The sequence below is a fragment of the Petromyzon marinus genome, chromosome 69 (genome assembly GCF_048934315.1).
Source record: "Petromyzon marinus isolate PM22_M1 ecotype Great Lakes invasive population chromosome 69, UKy_Petmar_22M1.pri1.0, whole genome shotgun sequence".
NCBI classification, from domain to species: domain Eukaryota; kingdom Metazoa; phylum Chordata; class Hyperoartia; order Petromyzontiformes; family Petromyzontidae; genus Petromyzon; species Petromyzon marinus.
In genome coordinates this window covers 2,763,403-2,783,022 of record NC_133735.1, presented here as the reverse complement: position 1 = coordinate 2,783,022, position 19,620 = coordinate 2,763,403, and the positions used below count along the sequence as shown (strand labels likewise).

General features: G+C 51.8%; 1 protein-coding gene across 2 annotated transcripts in view; it reads left to right on the top strand.

The window, feature by feature from the left end:
- The first annotated feature begins 13,217 nt into the window (after positions 1-13,217).
- Positions 13,218-19,620, top strand: part of CMIP (c-Maf inducing protein) — a 128,043-nt gene continuing 121,640 nt past the window's right edge. Inside the window, exon 1 of one of the 2 annotated variants that reach the window (XM_032978992.2) lies at positions 13,218-15,285. In XM_032978992.2, the coding sequence (XP_032834883.2) occupies positions 14,899-15,285 (387 nt within the window). In that variant the 5' untranslated portion in view covers positions 13,218-14,898. Of the gene's footprint in view, positions 15,286-15,528; positions 15,605-19,620 lie in introns of those variants that run through there. The other variant, XM_032978994.2, reaches the window with a different exon arrangement.

Below are 19,620 nucleotides of genomic sequence, written 5' to 3'. Positions count from 1 at the left end.
GTGCTGGTGGTGGTGCTGGTGGTGGTGCTGGTGGTGGTGAGCGAGGCGGAGGGCCTCACGGTAAGCGATGGTGATGGGAGGTGGGGTGGTGATGGGGGTTGGGGTGGTGATGGGAGGTGGGGTAGTGATGGGGGTTGGGGTGGTGATGGGGGTTGGGGCGGTGATGGGAGGTGGGGTGGTGATGGGGTTTGGGGTGGTGATGGGGGTTGGGGTAGTGATGGAGGTTGGGGTAGTGATGGGGGTTGTGGTAGTGATGAGGGTTGGGGTAGTGATGGGGTTTGGGGTAGTGATGGGGGTTGTGGTAGTGATGTGGGTTGGGGTGGTGATGGGGGTTGGGGTGGTGATGGAGGTTGGGGTGGTGATGGGGGTTGGGGTGGTGATGGGAGTTGGGGCGGTGATGGGGGTTTGGGTAGTGATGGGGGTTGTGGTAGTGATGGGGGTTGGGGTGGTGATGGGGGTTGGGGTGGTGATGGGGTCTGTGGTGGTGATGGGGGTTGGGGTGGTGATGGGGGTTGGGGTAGTGATGGGGGTTGTGGTAGTGATGGGGGTTGGGGTAGTGATGGGGTTTGGGGTAGTGATGGGGGTTGTGGTAGTGATGTGGGTTGGGGTGGTGATGGGGGTTGGGGTGGTGATGGAGGTTGGGGTGGTGATGGGGGTTGGGGTGGTGATGGGAGTTGGGGCGGTGATGGGGGTTTGGGTAGTGATGGGGGTTGTGGTAGTGATGGGGGTTGGGGTGGTGATGGGGTCTGTGGTGGTGATGGGGGTTGGGGTGGTGATGGGGGTTGGGGTGGTGATGGGGGTTGGGGTGGTGATGGGGGTTGGGGTGGTGATGGGGGTTGGGGTGGTGATGGGGGTTGGAGTGGTGATGGGGGTTGGGGTGGTGATGGGGGTTGGGGTGGTGATGGGGGCTGGGGTGGTGATGGGGGTTGGGGTAGTGATGGGGGTTGGGGTGGTGATGGGGGTTGGGGTGGTTAATGGGAGTTGGGGTAGCAGCAGCAGCGTCCTTCACGAACCTCCTCCACAGAGGCCGACCTTTGACACCGCTGGTACCGGTCATCGGCAAGTCCACTCAGCTTCGGCCAAACAGAGGCTGACTTTGGGGCGTGCGGGCCTCAAGACCCAGACAATGCTTCCCTGCAGGAGCAGCCCGCTGATGATGGGACTTGGATCAAGAGATCTCGAGGATCTACAAGCTCCTGGGACTGTGGTCCAGCCTCGGTTAAACCCTGCAGGTTGGGTCGCAGGCGGGGCCAGTCTGAACGTGCGTTGGACTTCTTTCGTGCTGTACGTAGCCAATCGGAGATGCGGGGGAAGGACATCGAACTATGGGTCTCTGCAGTGTGAGTCTATGGGTGTCTGCTGTGTGAGTCTATGGGTGTCTGCTGTGTGAGTCTATGGGTCTCTGTGTGGTGAGTCTATGGGTCTCTGTGTGTGAGTCTATGGGTATCTGTGTGAGTTTATGGGTCTCTGTGTTTATGGGTCTTTGTGTGAGTTTATGGGTCTCTGCTGTGTGAGTCTATGGGTCTCTGTGTGAGTCTACGGGTCGCTGTGTGAGTCTACGGGTCTCTGCTGTGTGAGTCTATGGGTCTCTGCTGTGTCAGTCTATGGGTCTCTGCTGTGTGAGTCTGTGGGTCTCTGCTGTGCGAGTCTGTGGGTCTCTGTGTGAGTCTATGGGTCTCTGTGAGTTTATGGGTCTCTGCTGTGTGAGTCTATGGGTCTCTGCTGTGTGGGTCTATTGGTGTCTGATGTGTGAGTCTATGGGTCTCTGCTGTGTGAGTCAATGGGTGTCTGCTGTGTGAGTCTATGGGTCTCTGCTGTGTGAGTCTATGGGTCTCTGCTGTGTGAGTCTATGGGTCTCTGTGTGGTGAGTCTATGGGTCTCTGTGTGGTGAGTCTATGGGTCTCTGTGTGGTGAGTCTGGGTCTCTGTGTGATGAGTCTATGGGTCTCTGTGTGAGTCTATGGGTCTCTGCTGTGTGAGTCTATGGGTCTCTGCTGTGTGAGTCTATGGGTCTCTGCTGTGTGAGTCTATGGGTCTCTGCTGTGTGAGTCTATGGGTCTCTGCTGTGTGAGTCTATGGGTCTCTGCTGTGTGAGTCTATGGGTCTCTGCTGTGTGAGTCTATGGGTCTCTGTGTGGTGAGTCTATGGGTCTCTGTGTGGTGAGTCTATGGGTCTCTGTGTGGTGAGTCTGGGTCTCTGTGTGATGAGTCTATGGGTCTCTGTGTGAGTCTATGGGTCTCTGCTGTGTGAGTCTATGGGTCTCTGCTGTGTGAGTCTATGGGTCTCTGCTGTGTGAGTCTATGGGTCTCTGCTGTGTGAGTCTATGGGTCTCTGCTGTGTGAGTCTATGGGTCTGCTGTGTGAGTCTATGGGTCTCTGCTGTGTGAGTCTATGGGTCTCTGCTGTGTGAGTCTATGGGTCTCTGCTGTGTGAGTCTATGGGTCTCTGCTGTGTGAGTCTGTGGGTCTCTGTGTGAGTCTGTGGGTCTCTGTGTGGTGAGTCTATGGGTCTCTGTGTGGTGAGTCTATGGGTCTCTGTGTGGTGAGTCTATGGGTCTCTGTGTGGTGAGTCTATGGGTCTCTGTGTGGTGAGTCTATGGGTCTCTGTGTGGTGAGTCTGTGGGTCTCTGTGTGGTGAGTCTATGGGTCTCTGCTGTGTGAGTCTATGGGTCTCTGCTGTGTGAGTCTATGGGTCTCTGTGTGGTGAGTCTATGGGTCTCTGCTGTGTGAGTCTATGGGTCTCTGCTGTGTGAGTCTATGGGTCTCTGCTGTGTGAGTCTAACCGGAGGTGCGGGGGAAGGACAACGAACAACATCAAGCCGTTCTAAAGACATGGGTTCGTCAATCTCGACGACGATGTCATGGTGCACAGATCCGATGGCTTCCTCATATCGGAGGGAAGAAGAGCGTTCCAGACGGCCACGGAAGCAGCGCATCTGAAATCTCATGGGGCTCTTGGGGCTCGTGGGGCTCGTGGGGCTCCAAGGACAGCAAGCGCAGAGCAGCAGGGGGGCAGGGCGTGACTCGTGGACAAGGAGACCCGGAGCTTCGTGTGCGGCCAGGAAGCTGCCACCACCACCAGCCACCACTAGCTACTACTAGCCACCACTAGCCACCACTAGCCACCACTAGCCATCACTAGCCACTACTAGCCACCACTAGCCACCACTAGCCACCAGCACTAGCCACTACTAGCCATCACTAGCCACCACTAGCCATCACTAGCCACCACTAGCTACTACTAGGCACCACTAGCCACCAGCACTAGCCACTACTAGCCACCACTAGCCACCAGCACTAGCCACTACTAGCTACTACTAGCCACCACTAGCCACTACTAGCCACCACTAGCCACTACTAGCCACCACTAGCCACCAGCACTAGCCACCACTAGCTACTACTAGCCACTACTAGCCACCACTAGCCGCCACCACTAGCCACCAGCACTAGCCACTACTAGCCACTACTAGCCAGCACTAGCCACTACTAGCCACCACTAGCCACTACTAGCCATCGCCACCACTAGCCACCACTAGCCACTACTAGCCACCAGCACTAGCCACCACTAGCCACTACTTGCCACCGCTAGCCACTACTGGCCACCACTAGCCACTACTAGCCATCACTAGCCACTACTAGGCACCACTAGCCACCAGCAGTAGCCATCACTAGCCACTACTAGTCACCACCACTAGCCATCACTAGCCACTACTAGCCACCACCAGCCACCACTAGCCACCAGCACTAGCCACTACTAGCCACTAGCCACCACTAGCCACCAGCACTAGCCACTAGCCACCACTAGCCACTACTAGCCACTAGTCACCACTAGCCACCAGCACTAGCCACTACTAGCCACCACCACCACTAGCCACCGCTAGCCACTACTAGCCACCACCAGCCACCACTAGCCACCACCACCACCAGCCATCACTAGCTACCACCACCACTAGCCACCACCACCACTACCCACCACCACCACTAGCCACCACCACCACCAGCCATCACTAGCCACCACTAGCCACCACCACCACTAGCCATCACTAGCCACCACCACTTGCCACCACCACCACTAGCCACCACCACCACCAGCCATCATTAGCCACCACTAGCCACCACCACCACTAGCCACCACCACCACTAGCCACCACCACCACTAGCCACCACCATCACTAGCCACCACCACCACTAGCCACCACCACCACCACTACTAGCCACCAGCCATCACTAGCCACCACCACCACTAGGCACCACCACCACTAGCCACTACCACCACCACTAGCCACTACCACCACCACTAGCCACCACCACCACCACCACCAGCCGCCACCACTAGCCACCACCACCACCAGCCGTCACTAGCCACCACCACCACTAGCCACCACCACTACTAGCCACCAGCCATCACTAGCCACCACCACCACTAGGCACCACCACCACTAGGCACCACCACCACTAGCCACTACCACCACCACTACCACCACCACTAGCCACCACCACCACCAGCCGCCACCACTAGCCACCACCACCACCAGCCGTCACTAGCCACCACCACCACTAGGCACCACCACCACTAGGTACCACTAGCCACCACCACAGACCACCAACTCCCTGTCTACATGATCCGTTCTGTAAAGTATCCGAGCATGGCTATGAGATGTTAACTACCTCGCTTGGTATACAGGAGGTCGTGGGTTAGATCCCGACCCTGACGATGCCTGCCACATGGAGACCCATAGGCCTTTATACTCGCACAGAAACCCATAGACTCATCACAAAGAGACCCTCGACTCACACAGAGACCCATAGACTCACAAAGACCCACAGACTCATCACACAGAGACCCACAGACTCATCACACAGAGACCCACAGACTCATCATACAGAGACCCACAGACTCATCACACAGACCCACAGACTCATCACAGAGACCCACAGACTCATCACACACAGACACAGAGACCCACAGACTCGTCACACAAAGACCCACAGACTCATCACACAGAGATCCACAGACTCATCACACAAAGACCCACAGACTCACCACACAGAGACCCATAGACTCACCATACAGAGACCCACAGACTCATCACACAGAGACCCATAGACTCATCACAAAGAGACCCCTCGACTCACACAGAGACCCATAGACTCACAAAGACCCACAGACTCATCACACAGAGACCCACAGACTCATCACACAGAGACCCACAGACTCATCATACAGAGACCCACAGACTCATCAAACAGAGACCCATAGACTCATCACACAGACCCACAGACTCATCACAGAGACCCACAGACTCATCACACAGAGACACAGAGACTCACCACACAGAGACCCATAGACTCATCACACAGAGACCCACAGACTCGTCACACAAAGACCCACAGACTCATCACACAGAGATCCACAGACTCATCACACAAAGACCCACAGACTCACCACACAGAGACCCATAGACTCACCATACAGAGACCCACAGACTCATCACACAGAGACCCATAGACTCACCACACAGAGACCAACAGACTCATCATACAGAGATCCATAGACTCACCACACAGAGACCCACAGACTCACCACACAGAGACCCACAGACTCACCACACAGAGACCCACAGACTCATCACACAGAGACCCATAGACTCAACACACAGAGACCCATAGACTCACCATACAGAGACCCACAGACTCATCACACAGAGACCCATAGACTCACCACACAGAGACCCACAGACTCATCATACAGAGATCCATAGACTCACCACACAGAGACCCACAGACTCACCACACAGAGACCCACAGACTCACCACACAGAGACCCACAGACTCACCACACAGAGACCCACAGACTCATCACACAGAGACCCATAGACTCAACACACAGAGACCCATAGACTCACCACACAGAGACCCATAGACTCACCACACAGAGACGCACAGACTCATCACACAGAGACCCACAGACTCACCACACAGAGACCCATAGACTCATCACACAGAGACCCATAGACTCACCACACAGAGACCCATAGACTCACCACACAGAGACCCACAGACTCATCACACAGAGACCCATAGACCCACCACACAGAGACCCATAGACTCATCGCACAGAGACCCATAGACTCAGCACACAGAGACCCATAGACTCACCACACAGAGACCCACATACTCAACACACAGAGACCCACAGACTCAACACACAGAGAACCATAGTGTAGTGTATAGTGTAGTGTATAGTAGTGTATAGTGTATAATGTAGTGTATAGTGTATAATGTAGTGTGTAGTATATAGTAGTGTATAATGTAGTGTAGTGCATGAACTGGTCTGACAGTCTGCAGTAGAAGGCGGTGAGCGAGAGAACGAGGACAATTTAATCACCACGTGCACGCACGGATGACGCATCGCGCGCTCGGGGGGTAGGAGGTCTTCATTCAGCTGTGGATAGAGACTGGGTGATGATGGTGGGGGTGGTGATGATGGTGGGGGTGTTGGGATTGGTGGAGGTGATAAGGGTGGTGGTAGGTGGGAGTGGTGGTAGGTGGTGGTGGGGTTGATGGTGGAGGTGCGTCTTATAATCCGGCATAGATGCGCGTGCGCAGATGCCAGAGACCGGGTGAGTGGGGAGCGGTGGTGCAGCGGTTAGCGCTACGAACTCCCGCCCGCTCACGGCCACTGCTACCACACCACCACCATCACCTCCAACCACCACCCCTACCACCACCCCTACCACCACCACCCCTACCACCATCACCTCCACACCTACCACCACCACACCTACCACCATCACCTCCACCCCTACCACTTCTACCCCTACCACCTACACCCCTACCACCACCACCTCTACCACCATCACCTCCACACCTACCACCACCACCACACCTACCACCTCTACCCCTACCACCACCTCTACCCCTACCACCACCCCTACCACCATCACCTCCACCAGCACCACCCCACCCACAGTGGCGGCCTTCACAGGGAGTGTTGTGCCTGCCCACAGAGACACCTGCCCCCTTCAGCCTGCCGAAGGCTACCCGGGCCGCCTTTGACTTTTGTGTGCAGCCGGGGTGTGACGTCACGTTGCTTTCAAGTGACGGTATCGCCGGGTGCGCGCAGGGCGGGGCGGGGCTGTGTGGGGGTGGGCGGGGCTGTGTGGGGGTGGGCGGGGCCGTGTGGGGGGAGAGGCGGGGTCGTGGGAGGGGATGGTTGGGGCCGCGTGGTGGGAGGGGGCTGTGTTGGGGGGGAAGGGGGCGGGGCCGTATGAGGGTGGTGGGGCCGTGTGGAGGCAAAGGGGGCGGGGCCGTGTGAGGGGAGGGAGGGGGACGCCCCATACGTACGCGGCTCTCGGCCAATGAGCGTCGAGCGTAGGGGAGGGGATGGGGGTGCGCCTCTCAAGGCTCGTAGCGATTGGCTTGGAGCGCGCACGTGACTAGAGAATCCATCCACCGCAGCCCCGCTACTCACTGCATCTTTCGCCTCCGGGGGGGGGAGAGGGGCGGGGCTATTAGGGGGCGTGACGTCACCGGCAGGCCCACGTGATGCGTCCAGGGGATGTATCGATTGCATGCGATTATTGATGGATTCTCCAATCGATTCCCCAGATGAATGCATTGTACTCGATCGTCAATTTAGATCGATCGACGTCGATTGGCATTTGCTGAGAATCGATTATTGGGGGGTTATGCACATGCAGCGAAATGTACAGGAACATCGATCAAACACTATCGATTTATCCGCACGCGGTACATTACTTTCAAAGTTTTGCATATACAGGAAGACCTTGCACTTTTGTCACGAATGTCAAAGCAGAGCCTTCATTTAGCTCGCACATTTACTTTGGCCGTCACGCAAATAGCTACGGTAAATATTGAACACAATGGGCGCGAAACCGAAATAAACAGAAATAAAAGACGAATTAACAAAGTAATAAATTAACAAAAATAACGTAATCGAAAATAAATAAGCAAAAATAAGTAACAAAAAGAATAAGTAAACCAAAAAAATAAGTAAACAAAAATAAGTAAACTAAACTAAACAAAAATAAATTTTGATTTAAAGCTTTCGTGACTGGAGTAATTCATATTCTTAGTTTTTTCGGTAAAGTCACCACGTTGAAGGGAAACAACAAAATAATAAAATATATATAAAACAATAAAAAATTCTCACGACGTTTCGACCATAACTCAACTAAATAAATGCGCCGTTTAAAAATAAATTTATGCAAACCAACACACCTGAAGACGACCGTTGGAGTTATGGTCGAAACGTCGTGAGAATTTTTTTTATTGTTATATATATATATTTTACTATTTTGTTGTTTCTCTTCAACGTGACTTTACCGAAAAAACTAAGAATATAAACAAAAATAAGTAAACAATAAGTATACAAAAATAAGTAAACAAAAATAAGTAAACAAAAATAAACAAACTAAAATACATTTTTGATTTAAAGCTTTCGTGACTGCAGGGATTCATATTCTTGGTTCTTTCGGTAAAACACGGTAGGACCAACACCTCGGCCGTGGCAGATCACTGTTATAATTCAGTAGGCTCCACGTGACATTGACTTCTCCAAGACGGAGGTGCTCTGCGAGCCATCCGGCTACCGTGAGAGATTCGTTCATGAGGCTCTCCACGTGTACGAGCACGGAGACAATTTCGACCGAGAAGATGGATTCTGGCTTAGCAATCATTGGAAGGATTTGATGAACCATTTCGGGTCTTAATTGATTGATCATGCTTAAGGTGGCTTTCAGACCGCATCCATTATTTTTCGTCTCCCCCCCTCCTCTTTTCCGAACATAGATGGACTCGTCCATCTGAACAAAACTGTCAAATCGCTCTCCGTGGTGCTAACGTTAAAATAACGCCACCTTTTTCAAATTTTCTTGCTGTGGTTTTTCACACCTGATGATGATTGCTGCTTGTGTTGCAGTCGAAACGTCGTGAGAATTTTATTGTTTTATATTTGTATTATTTTATTGTTTCCCTTCTACGTGACTTTACCGAAAGAACCAAGAATATAAACAAAAATAAGTAAAATTTCGATTTAAAGCTTTCGTGACTGCAAGGATTAATCTTCTTTGGTTCTTTCGGTAAAGTCACGTAGAATGAGAATAAAATAATAAATTGATAAAATACAATTATTGTGTTATTAATTATTGTGTTATTAATTATTGTGTTATTTTATTTTATAAAATGAAAGCATTGTGTTATTTTATTTTATCAATTTATTATTTTATTCTCATTCTACGTGACTTTACCGAAAGATCCAAAGAAGAAAAATAAGTAAACAAAAATAAGTAAACAAAAATAAGTAAAGAAAACAAAAATAAATAAACGAAAATAAGTAAAAAAATAAAAATAAATAAATAAATAAGCAAAAATAAATCAACAAAACTAAATAAACAAAAATAAGTTAAAAAAGAACAACTAACAAAAATAAATAAACAAAAATTAATAAACAAAAATAAGTCAACAAAACCAAATAAACAAAGTCAGACCCCCCCCCTCAAAAATGACGTCACAAAGCTCTGCCCCCCCCCCCCCCCCCCAAGTTGGCCACCAGGTTTGCACACATCTCAGGAGGGATTTTGTCCCACTCCTCTTTGCAGATCTTCTCCAAGTCATTGAGGTTTCGAGGCTGACGTTTGGCAACTCAACCTTCAGCTCCCTCCACAGATTTTCTATGGGATTAAGGTCTGGAGACTGGCTAGGCCACTCCAGGACCTTAATGTGCTTCTTCTTGAGCCACTCCTTTGTTGCCTTGGCCGTGTGTTTTGGGTCATTGTCATGCTGGAATACCCATCCACGACCCATTTTCAATGCCCTGGCTGAGGGAAGAAGGTTCTCACCCAAGATTTGACGGTACATGGCCCCGTCCATCGTCCCTTTGATGCGGTGAAATTGTCCTGTCCCCTTAGCAGAAAAACACCCCCAAAGCATAATGTTTACAATCTCCATATTTGACGGTGGGGATGGTGTTCTTGGGGTCATAGGCAGCATTCCTTCTCCGCCTCCTCCTCCAAACACGGCGAGTTGAGTGATGCCAAAGAGCTCCATTTTGGTCTCATCTGACCACAATACTTTCACCCAGTTGCCCACTGAATCATTCAGATGTTCATTGGGTAAACTTCAGACGGGCATGTATATGTGCTTTCTTGAGCAGGGGGACCTTGCGGGCGCTGCAGGATTTCAGTCCTTCATGGCGTAGTGTGTTACCAATTGTTTTCTTGGTGACTATGGTCCCAGCTGCCTTGAGATCATTGACAAGATCCTCCTGTGTAGTTCTGGGCTGATTCCTCACCGTTCTCATGATCATTGCAACTCCACGAGGTGAGATCTTGCATGGAGCCCCAGGCCGAGGGAGATTGACAGTTATTTTGTGTTTCTTCCATTTGTGAATAATCGCACCAACTGTTGTCACCTTCTCACCAAGCTGCTTGGCAATGGTCTTGTAGCCCATTCCAACCTTGTGTAGGTCTACAATTGTGTCCCTGACATCCTTGGAGAACTCTTAGGTCTTGGCCATGGTGGAGAGTTTGGAATCTGATTGATTGTGGACAGGTGTCTTTTATACAGGTAACAAGCTGAGATTAGGAGCACTCCTAATCTCAGCTCGTTACCTGTATGAAAGACACCTGGGAGCCAGAAATCTTTCTGATTGAGAGGGGGTCAAATACTTATTTCCCTCATTAAAATGCAAATCAATTTATAACATTTTTGACATGCGTTTTCCTGGATTTTGTTGTTGTTATTCTGTCTCTCACTGTTCAAATAAACCTACCATTCAAATTATGGACTGATAATGTCTTTGTCAGTGGGCAAACGTACAAAATCAGCAGGGGATCAAATACTTTTTTCCCTCACTGTACACCAAGCCCTCAAGATGAATGGATATTCAGCCTACACAATCCGTAAAGCTATCAGCCTAACCGTTGGGAGAGAACTATCTGAGGACCCAATCAAAACCATCACCTTACCATACATAGCAGGGGTTACCAAAAATATTTCCAAAATCATGAGCAAATACAAGATCCAGGTTCGATTCAATACAGTACATAAAATGCGTGATCTGATCCCATCTGTTAAGGACAGGATCCCTGACATGCAATACCCCGGTGTCTACAAACTAAGCTGTGTCTGCGGCGGTAGTTACATTGGGGAAACTCGGCGACATTTCTTCATAGTAAAAATAAAACAATAAAATGAAATTCTCACGACGTTTCGGCCACAACACACGTCGTGAGAATTTTCTTTTATGTTTTATTTTAATTATTTCTATTCTACGTGGTGGTGACTTTACCGAAAGAACAAAGAAGATGAATCCCTGCAGTCACGAAAGCTTTACATCGAAATTTAAGCGACATGTCTCGGACCGTGTTCGTGAACACAAGGCAGATCTGAAACACGATAGGAGCAATACCTCGGCCGTGGCTGATCATTGTTTTAACGTTGTGGGCACACGTGACATAGATTTCTCCAAGACCAAGGTACTCTGTGCAAACCCATTGGCTATTATAGTGTTATATTATGCCGTGTTATATTAGTGTTATATTATAGTGTTATATTAGTGTTATATTAGTGTAATATTATACGGTGTTATATTATAGTGTTATATTATAGTGTTATATTATAGTGTTATATTAGTGTTATATTACAGTGTTATATTATATAGTGTTATATTATACAGTGTTATATTATAGTGTTATATTATACAGTGTTATATTATAGTGTTATATTAGTGTTATATTACAGTGTTATATTATATAGTGTTATATTATATAGTGTTATATTATACAGTGTTATATTATAATGTTATATTATAGTGTTATATTAGTGTTATATTAGTGTTATATTATAGTGTTATATTATAGTGTTATATTATAGTGTTATATTATAGTGTGATATTACAGTGTTATATTATAGTGTTATATTAGTGTTATATTATACAGTGTTATATTATAGTGTTGTATTATAGTGTTATATTATAGTGTTATATTATACAGTGTTATATTATAGTGTCATATTATAGTGTTATATTAAACAGTGTTATATTAGTGGTGTATTATACGCGGTGTTGCTATATCACTGATTGTTAACCACGTGCACCATCGCCTTCATCCAGCAGTGGAGAAGGCTGATGGCTGATTTGTGATTGCAGTTGGGGCAGTGATCGATTCGTGAATCGATTCAAGCGCTTGTTAAGGCGACGATTCATGTAAATCGATAAGGGGTGGGTGACATTATAACCCCGCCCCCCACACAGCCACGCCCTCTCTACGTCAGAGTCCCGCCCCCTCCCCCCCCCACAGTGCCCCCTCATTTTATCCAATCACAGCCAGTCCCTGCCGCTCCCCCGATAGCACCGCCCTCTGCTCCAGAGCCCCGCCCCCTGCCATTCTCACAAAGCTTCTTCCCCCCCCCACACACAAAGCCCCCACCCCCTCTCAACCCCCACCCCCCCCACCAGGCCAGGTCCACCCCCTCCCCTTACCGCACCCCCCCCAGAGGACCCCGCCCTTCCCTACCCCCCCCCCTCCCTTACCCCACACATCTGTGAACGAAAGAGCTTCACAGCTAATCGGATTCCTCCACCATTCATAAAATATTCTGATCGAGGCCCACAGCCCCTCCTCCTTAGCCCACAAGCCACTCCCCCTTACCCAACAAGCCCCTCCCCCTTTGCCTCACAGCCCCTCCCTCTTACCTCACAAGCCACGCCCCCTTACCCCACAAAGCCCCTCCAGCTCCGCCCCCCCCCTCCACTACCCCCTATACAGCCCCCCTCCACAGCCCCGCCCCCCTTCCACTGCCCCGCCCCCTCCCCCACAGCCCTTCCACCCCTTTGCCGTCCCCACAGCCCCGCCCTCTTCCCACCCCCAACACAGCCCCGCCCCCTCCCCACAGCCCCCCACCTTCCCCTACACAGCCCCTCCCTCCCCACAGCCCCGCCCCCCACACAGCCCCGCCCCCAACACAGCCCCGCCCCCTCCCCACAGCCCCACCTCCTTCCCCTACACAGCCCCTCCCTCCCCACAGCCCCGCCCCCCACACAGCCCCGCCCCCCCCGGTGGCGCGCGCGTCTCGCGGACGGTGAGTGGGGGGGGGGAGTGGTGGGGGGGGTAGTGAGGGTGGGGGGTAGTGGTGGGGGGGAGGGGTGGTAGTGAGGGTGGGGGGTAGTGGTGGGGGGATAGTGGTGGGGGGAGGGGTGGCTGGGGTACCCAGAGGCCACGCGCGCGCGCGTCGCGGGATTTTATTTTTATATAAAAAGGAGGAGGAGAGGAGGTTTAGTGGTGGTGGTGATGGTCGCAAGCGGCTTGTGGCCCAATTCCCCTCAGCAGCAGCAGCGACAACAACATCGTCTTCGTCGTCGTCAGCATCGTCTTCTAAAACCTCCACCTCCTCATCATCATCATCGGTCGTAGTTTCATCAGAGCGTGAGGCGATGATTCTGGCCCTGTGAAATATCCCACAACCATCATCACCACCATCATCACCAGCAGCAGCCACCCATCATCTCCATAGAGAAGAGGTTTTTTTTTTAATTTAATGTTTTTAAAATATTTATTTTTTTATATATATATAAATCTTAACTCTTAATAGCCGCCATTGTCAGCGGTTAAATAATATCGCAATCGTCGTTTTAAAAGAAGAGAGAGGCGCGTGGGTGGGGTTATCTCCCCTCATCAGATTTGTTTTTGTCATAACAAAAAATAAAAACACAGCCACCATTAACCCATTAATCATCATCATCATCAGCTGAGGTGATGACCAAGATTGAGGTGGCGATATCACCACCATCATCATCACCATCATCTTCTTGTTCAACACGCCACCATTAGCCCATTGTCAACACCATCACCACCATCAACATGATGATGATGGTGGTCATCATTATTGACGTCAATCTGAGGTGATGGCCCCGTGATAGTGAAGCTAGGCATCGCAACATCATCACAACATCATTATCACGGCAGCAGTAACATCACAACATCATCATCACAGCAGCAGTAACATCACAACAGCATCATCACAATATCATCATCACAGCAGCAGTAACATCACAACATCATCATCACAGCAGCAGTAACATCACAACAGCATCATCACAATATCATCACAGCAGCAGTAACATCACATCATCATCACAGCAGCAGTAACATCACAACATCATCATCACAGCAGCAGTAACATTATCGCAACATCACCGCAGCAGTAACATCATCTCAGCACCATCATCTCAGCAGTATCATCATCACAGCACCATCATCTCAGCAGTAGCATCATCTCAACACCATCATCTCAACACCATCATCTCAGCACCATCATCTCAGCAGTAGCATCATCTCAACACCATCTCAGCACCATCATCTCAGCAGTAGCATCATCACAGCACCATCATCTCAGCAGTAGCATCATCTCAACACCATAATCTCAACACCATCATCTCAGCAGTAGCATCATCTCAACACCATAATCTCAACACCATCATCTCAGCAGTAGCATCATCTCAACACCATCATCTCAACACCATCATCTCAGCACCATCATCTCAGCAGCAGCAGCATCTCAGCAGCAGCATCTCAACGTCAGCCGATGCGATGGCTGAGTGACGGCTACTAGGTTGGGAGTCCTTAACATCACCAACAACATCATCATCACCACCATCACGAAACGAGACAGGAAGACTCCGCCGAGGCGGGCGACTGTGAAGGACTTCCTTGGGTGGGGGGGTTGGTGGGGGTGGACAACCTCGTGGCGTGTGATGAGCCTCAACAACCACCACCTCAACCAACCACCACCACCAACAACCTTAGCCAACCACCACCACCCTCCACCAACCACCACCACCAACAACCTTAGCCAACCACCACCACCAACCAACCAACAATGGATGAACGTTGCTGCGTTGACGAGACCGAACCTCTATTGAAGGACTCTCATTGCGCCACCACCACCACCACCACATCATCACCATCATCACCACCACCATCACCACCGCCACAATCTCCGTCGACCACACCACCACCACCACCTCCACCACTACCACCACTACCTCCTTCACAGCAGCAACAGCAGCTTCTCCTAGGCCGCAGGGCCCCTGCCCATCACTGCTGCGCCGGGGTCCGCTACAAGCTCCTGGCCGAGGGAGACATTCAGCTGTGCGTGCTCAGACACCCTCGCTCCGTCCTCAGCAAGATCCGCGCCTCCAAGCTCCTGCGGCGCTGGGAACCTCACCACCTCGTGCTGGCGGATGGAGCCATCTACTCGGCCACGGTGGGTGCGGTGGTGGTGATGGTGTGGTGGTAGGGGGTGATGGTGGTGATGGTGGTAGGGGGTGATGATGATGGTGGTAGGGGGTGATGGTGGTGATGGTGGTAGGGGGTGATGGTGGTGATGGTGGTAGGGGGTGATGATGATGGTGGTAGGGGGTGATGGTGGTGATGGTGGTAGGGGGGTGATGGTGGTAGGGGGTGATGGTGGTGATTGTAGGGGGTGATGGTAGGGGGTGATGTGATGATGGTGGTCCAAGCTCCTGCGGCGCTGGGAGCCTCACCACCTCGTGCTGGCGGATGGAGCCATCTACTCGGCCACGGTGGGTGCGGTGGTGGTGATGGTGTGGTGGTAGGGGGTGATGGTGGTGGTAGGGGGTGATGGTGGTGTGGTGGTAGGGGGGTGATGGTGGTAGGGGTTGGTGGTGGTGGCAGGGGGTGATGGTGGTGATGGTGGTAGGGGGTGATGGTGGTGTGGTGGTAGGGTGTGATGGTGGTAGGGGGTGATGGTGGTGATGGTGGTAGGGGGTGATGGTGGTAGGGGGTGATGGTGGTGATGGTGGTAGGGGGTGATGGTGGTAGGGGGTGATGGTGGTAGGGGGTGATGGTGGTGATGGTGGTAGGGGGTGATGGTGGTGATGGTGGTAGGGGGTGATGGTGGTGATGGTGGTAGGGGGTGATGGTGGTGGTGGGGTGATGATACTGTGGTGATGGTAGGGGGTGATGTGGTCGTGGTGGTGATGTGGTGATGGTGATGGTAGGGTCATGTGGTGGTGGTGGTGGTGATGGTAGGGGATGATGTGGTGGTGATGGTAGGGTCATGTGGTGGTGGTGATGGTAGGGTCATGTGGTGGTGATGGTAGGGTCATGTGGTGGTGGTGGTGATGGTAGGGGATGATGTGGTGGTGGTGATGGTAGGGGATGATGTGGTGGTGGTCCGGTGATGTGGTGATGGTACTGTGGTGGTAGTAGGGTGATGTTGTGAGGGTGTTACGTTGTGGTGGTGGTAGGGTTACGTTGTGGTGGTGGTAGGGTTACGTTGTTGTGGTAGGGTTAGGTTGTGGTGGTGGTGGTAGGGTGGCGGTGGTGGTAGGGTTACGTTGCGGTGGTGGTGGTGGTAGGGTTACGTTGCGGTGGTGGTGGTGGTAGGGTTACGTTGTGGTGGTGGTGGTAGGGTTACGTTGTGGTGGTGGTGGTAGGGTTACGTTGTGGTGGTGATGGTGGTGGTAGGGTTACGTTGTGGTGGTGATGGTGGTGGTAGGGTTACGTTGTGGTGGTGATGGTGGTGGTAGGGTTACGTTGTGGTGGTGGTGGTAGTGGTGGTGGTAGGGTTACGTTGTGGTGGTGGTGGTAGTGGTGGTGGTAGGGTTACGTTGTGGTGGTGGTAGCGTTACGTGGTGGTGGTAGGGTTACGTTGTGGTGGTGGGGTTGCTTTGTGGTGGTGGTGGTGGTAGGGTTACGTTGTGGTGGTGGTGGTGGTGGTAGGGTTACGTTGTGGTGGTGGTGGTGGTAGTGGTGGTAGGGTTACGTTGTGGTGGTGGTGGTAGGGTTACGTTGTGGTGGTGGTAGTGGTGGTGGTAGGGTTACGTTGCGGTGGTGATGGTGGTAGGGTTACGTTGTGGTGGTGATGGTGGTAGGGTTACGTTGTGGTGGTGATGGTGGTGGTAGGGTTACGTTGTGGTGGTGATGGTGGTGGTAGGGTTACGTTGTGGTGGTGGTGGTAGTGGTGGTGGTAGGGTTACGTTGTGGTGGTGGTGGTAGCGTTACGTGGTGGTGGTAGGGTTACGTTGTGGTGGTGGTGGGGTTGCTTTGTGGTGGTGGTGGTAGGGTTACGTTGTGGTGGTGGTGGTGGTGGTAGGGTTACGTTGTGGTGGTAGTGGTGGTAGGGTTACGTTGTGGTGGTGGTGGTGGTAGTGGTGGTAGGGTTACGTTGTGGTGGTGGTGGTGGTAGGGTTACGTTGTGGTGGTGGTAGTGGTGGTGGTAGGGTTACGTTGTGGTGGTAGGGTTACGTGGTGGTGGTAGGGTTACGTTGTGGTGGTGGGGTTACTTTGTGGTGGTGGTGGTGGTAGGGTTACGTTGTGGTGGTGGTGGTAGGGTTACGTGGTGGTGATGGTGGTGGTAGGGTTACGTTGTGGTGGTGGTGGTAGGGTTACGTTGTGGTGGTGGTGGTAGGGTTACGTGGTGGTGATGGTGGTGGTAGGGTTACGTTGTTGTGATGGTGTTGGTAGGGTTACGTTGTGGTGGTGGTGGTGGTAGGGTTACGTTGTGGTGGTGGTAGTGGTGGTAGGGTTACGTTGTGGTGGTGGTAGTGGTGGTAGGGTTACGTTGTGGTGGTGGTGGTAGGGTTACGTGGTGGTGATGGTGGTAGTGGTGGTAGGGTTACGTTGTGGTGGTGGTGGTAGGGTTACGTGGTGGTGATGGTGGTAGTGGTGGTAGGGTTACGTTGTGGTGGTGGTGTTGGTAGGGTTAGGTTATGGTGGTGGTAGGCTGATGTTGAGTATGAGTAGGGGGGTGTAGAGTGGTGGTATGGCCGTGGAGGGATGCCACTGGGAGCCTCGTGCTGTATGGTGAGCAAAGTTCGGTGGTGTATGGTGATTCCCGATGTGGTGGTGGGGATATAGTGGTGGTTTAGTGGTGGCGTGGTGGTGTGGTGGGTTAGCGTTGTGGTGGTATCGTGGTGGTATAGTGGTGTTTTAGTGGTGGTGTCGTGGTTTATTGGTGGGGTTGGTGGTGGTGGTATCGTGGTGGTGTTGTGGTGTTTTAGTGGTGGTGTCGTGGGTTAGTGATGGGGTGGTGGTGGTGGTATTGTGGTCGTGGAGTGGTAGTGGGGATGGTGTTGTGGTGGGTTCGTTTGGTGGTGGGAATGGTGGTGTTGTAGTGGAACGACGGTGGCATGGTGGTGTGGTGGTTGATGGTGTGGTGGTTGACGGTGTGGTGGTTGACGGTGTGGTGGTTGGTGGTGTGGTGGCAGTGGGGATGATGGTGGGTATGGTGGTCGTAGTGGTGTGGTGGGATGATGGGAGTAGTGATGTACAGGAGTGGTGGTGGGGTTGATGGTGTGGTGGTGGTGGTGGTGGCTGTGGTGAGGATGATGGATTTTCACAGCGGAATCGTTGCCTCGGTTGGCGATGCCGGGTGGTGCGACATGAGGTGTTGTTGGTAGCGGTGGTGGTAGCGGTGGTAGTAGCGGTGTGGTGCGATGCTACGGTGAGGACATGGCATGGTCTCGTATTGAATGGCAGTAGAGGGGGATGGCACTTGGCATCGTGCAGTCCGATGGCTTGTAGATCTGTCCCGTCACGTTGTGTGGTGGTGTGATGATGGTGCTATGATGTGATGTACGTAGCCAACCGTACTTATTGAGACTCTGCTGCGTGAGTCTATGGGTCTCTGCTGTGTGAGTCTTATGGGTCTCTGCTGTGTGAGTCTATGGGTCTCTGCTTTGTGAGTCTATGGGTCTCTGTGTAGTGAGTCTATGGGTCTCTGCTGTGTGAGTCTATGGGTCTCTGCTGTGTGAGTCTATGGGTCTCTGCTGTGTGAGTCTTATGGGTCTCTGCTGTGTGAGTCTATGGGCCTCTGCTGTGCGAGTCTGTGGGTCTCTGCTGTGTGAGTCTATGGGGCTCTGCTGTGTGAGTCTATGGGTCTCTGCTGTGCGAGTCTGTGGGTCTGCTGTGCGAGTCTGTGGGTCTCTGCTGTGTGAGTCTGTGGGTCTCTGCTGTGTGAGTCTATGGGTTTCTGCTGTGCGAGTCTATGGGTCTCTGCTGTGCGAGTCTATGGGTCTCTGCTGTGCGAGTCTGTGGGTGTCTGCTGTGTGAATCTATGGATCTCTGCTGTGTGAGTCTATGGGTCTCTGCTGTGTGAGTCTATGGGTCTCTGCTGCGTGAGTCTATGGGTCTCTGCTGTGTGAGTCTATGGGTCTCTGCTGCGTGAGTCTATGGGTCTCTGCTTTGTGAGTCTATGGGTCTCTGCTGTATGAGTCTTATGGGTCTCTGCTGTGTGAGTCTATGGGCCTCTGTTGTGTGAGTCTGTGGGTCTCTGCTGTGTGAGTCTGTGGGTCTCTGCTGTGTGAGTCTATGGGTCTCTGCTGTGTGAGTCTATGGGTCTCTGCTGTGTGAGTCTATGGGTCTCTGCTGTGTGAGTCTATGGGTCTCTGTGTGGTGAGTCTATGGGTCTCTGCAGCGTGAGTCTATGGGTCTCTGCCGTGTGAGTCTATGGGTCTCTTGTTTGAGTCTACGTACTTGTGTATGTTGAATTTTCGCACCGTACGTAGCCAACCCTACTAATCGGAGGTGCGGGGGAAGGACAACAAACTAAACACTTAAAATAGTCAATCGAGAT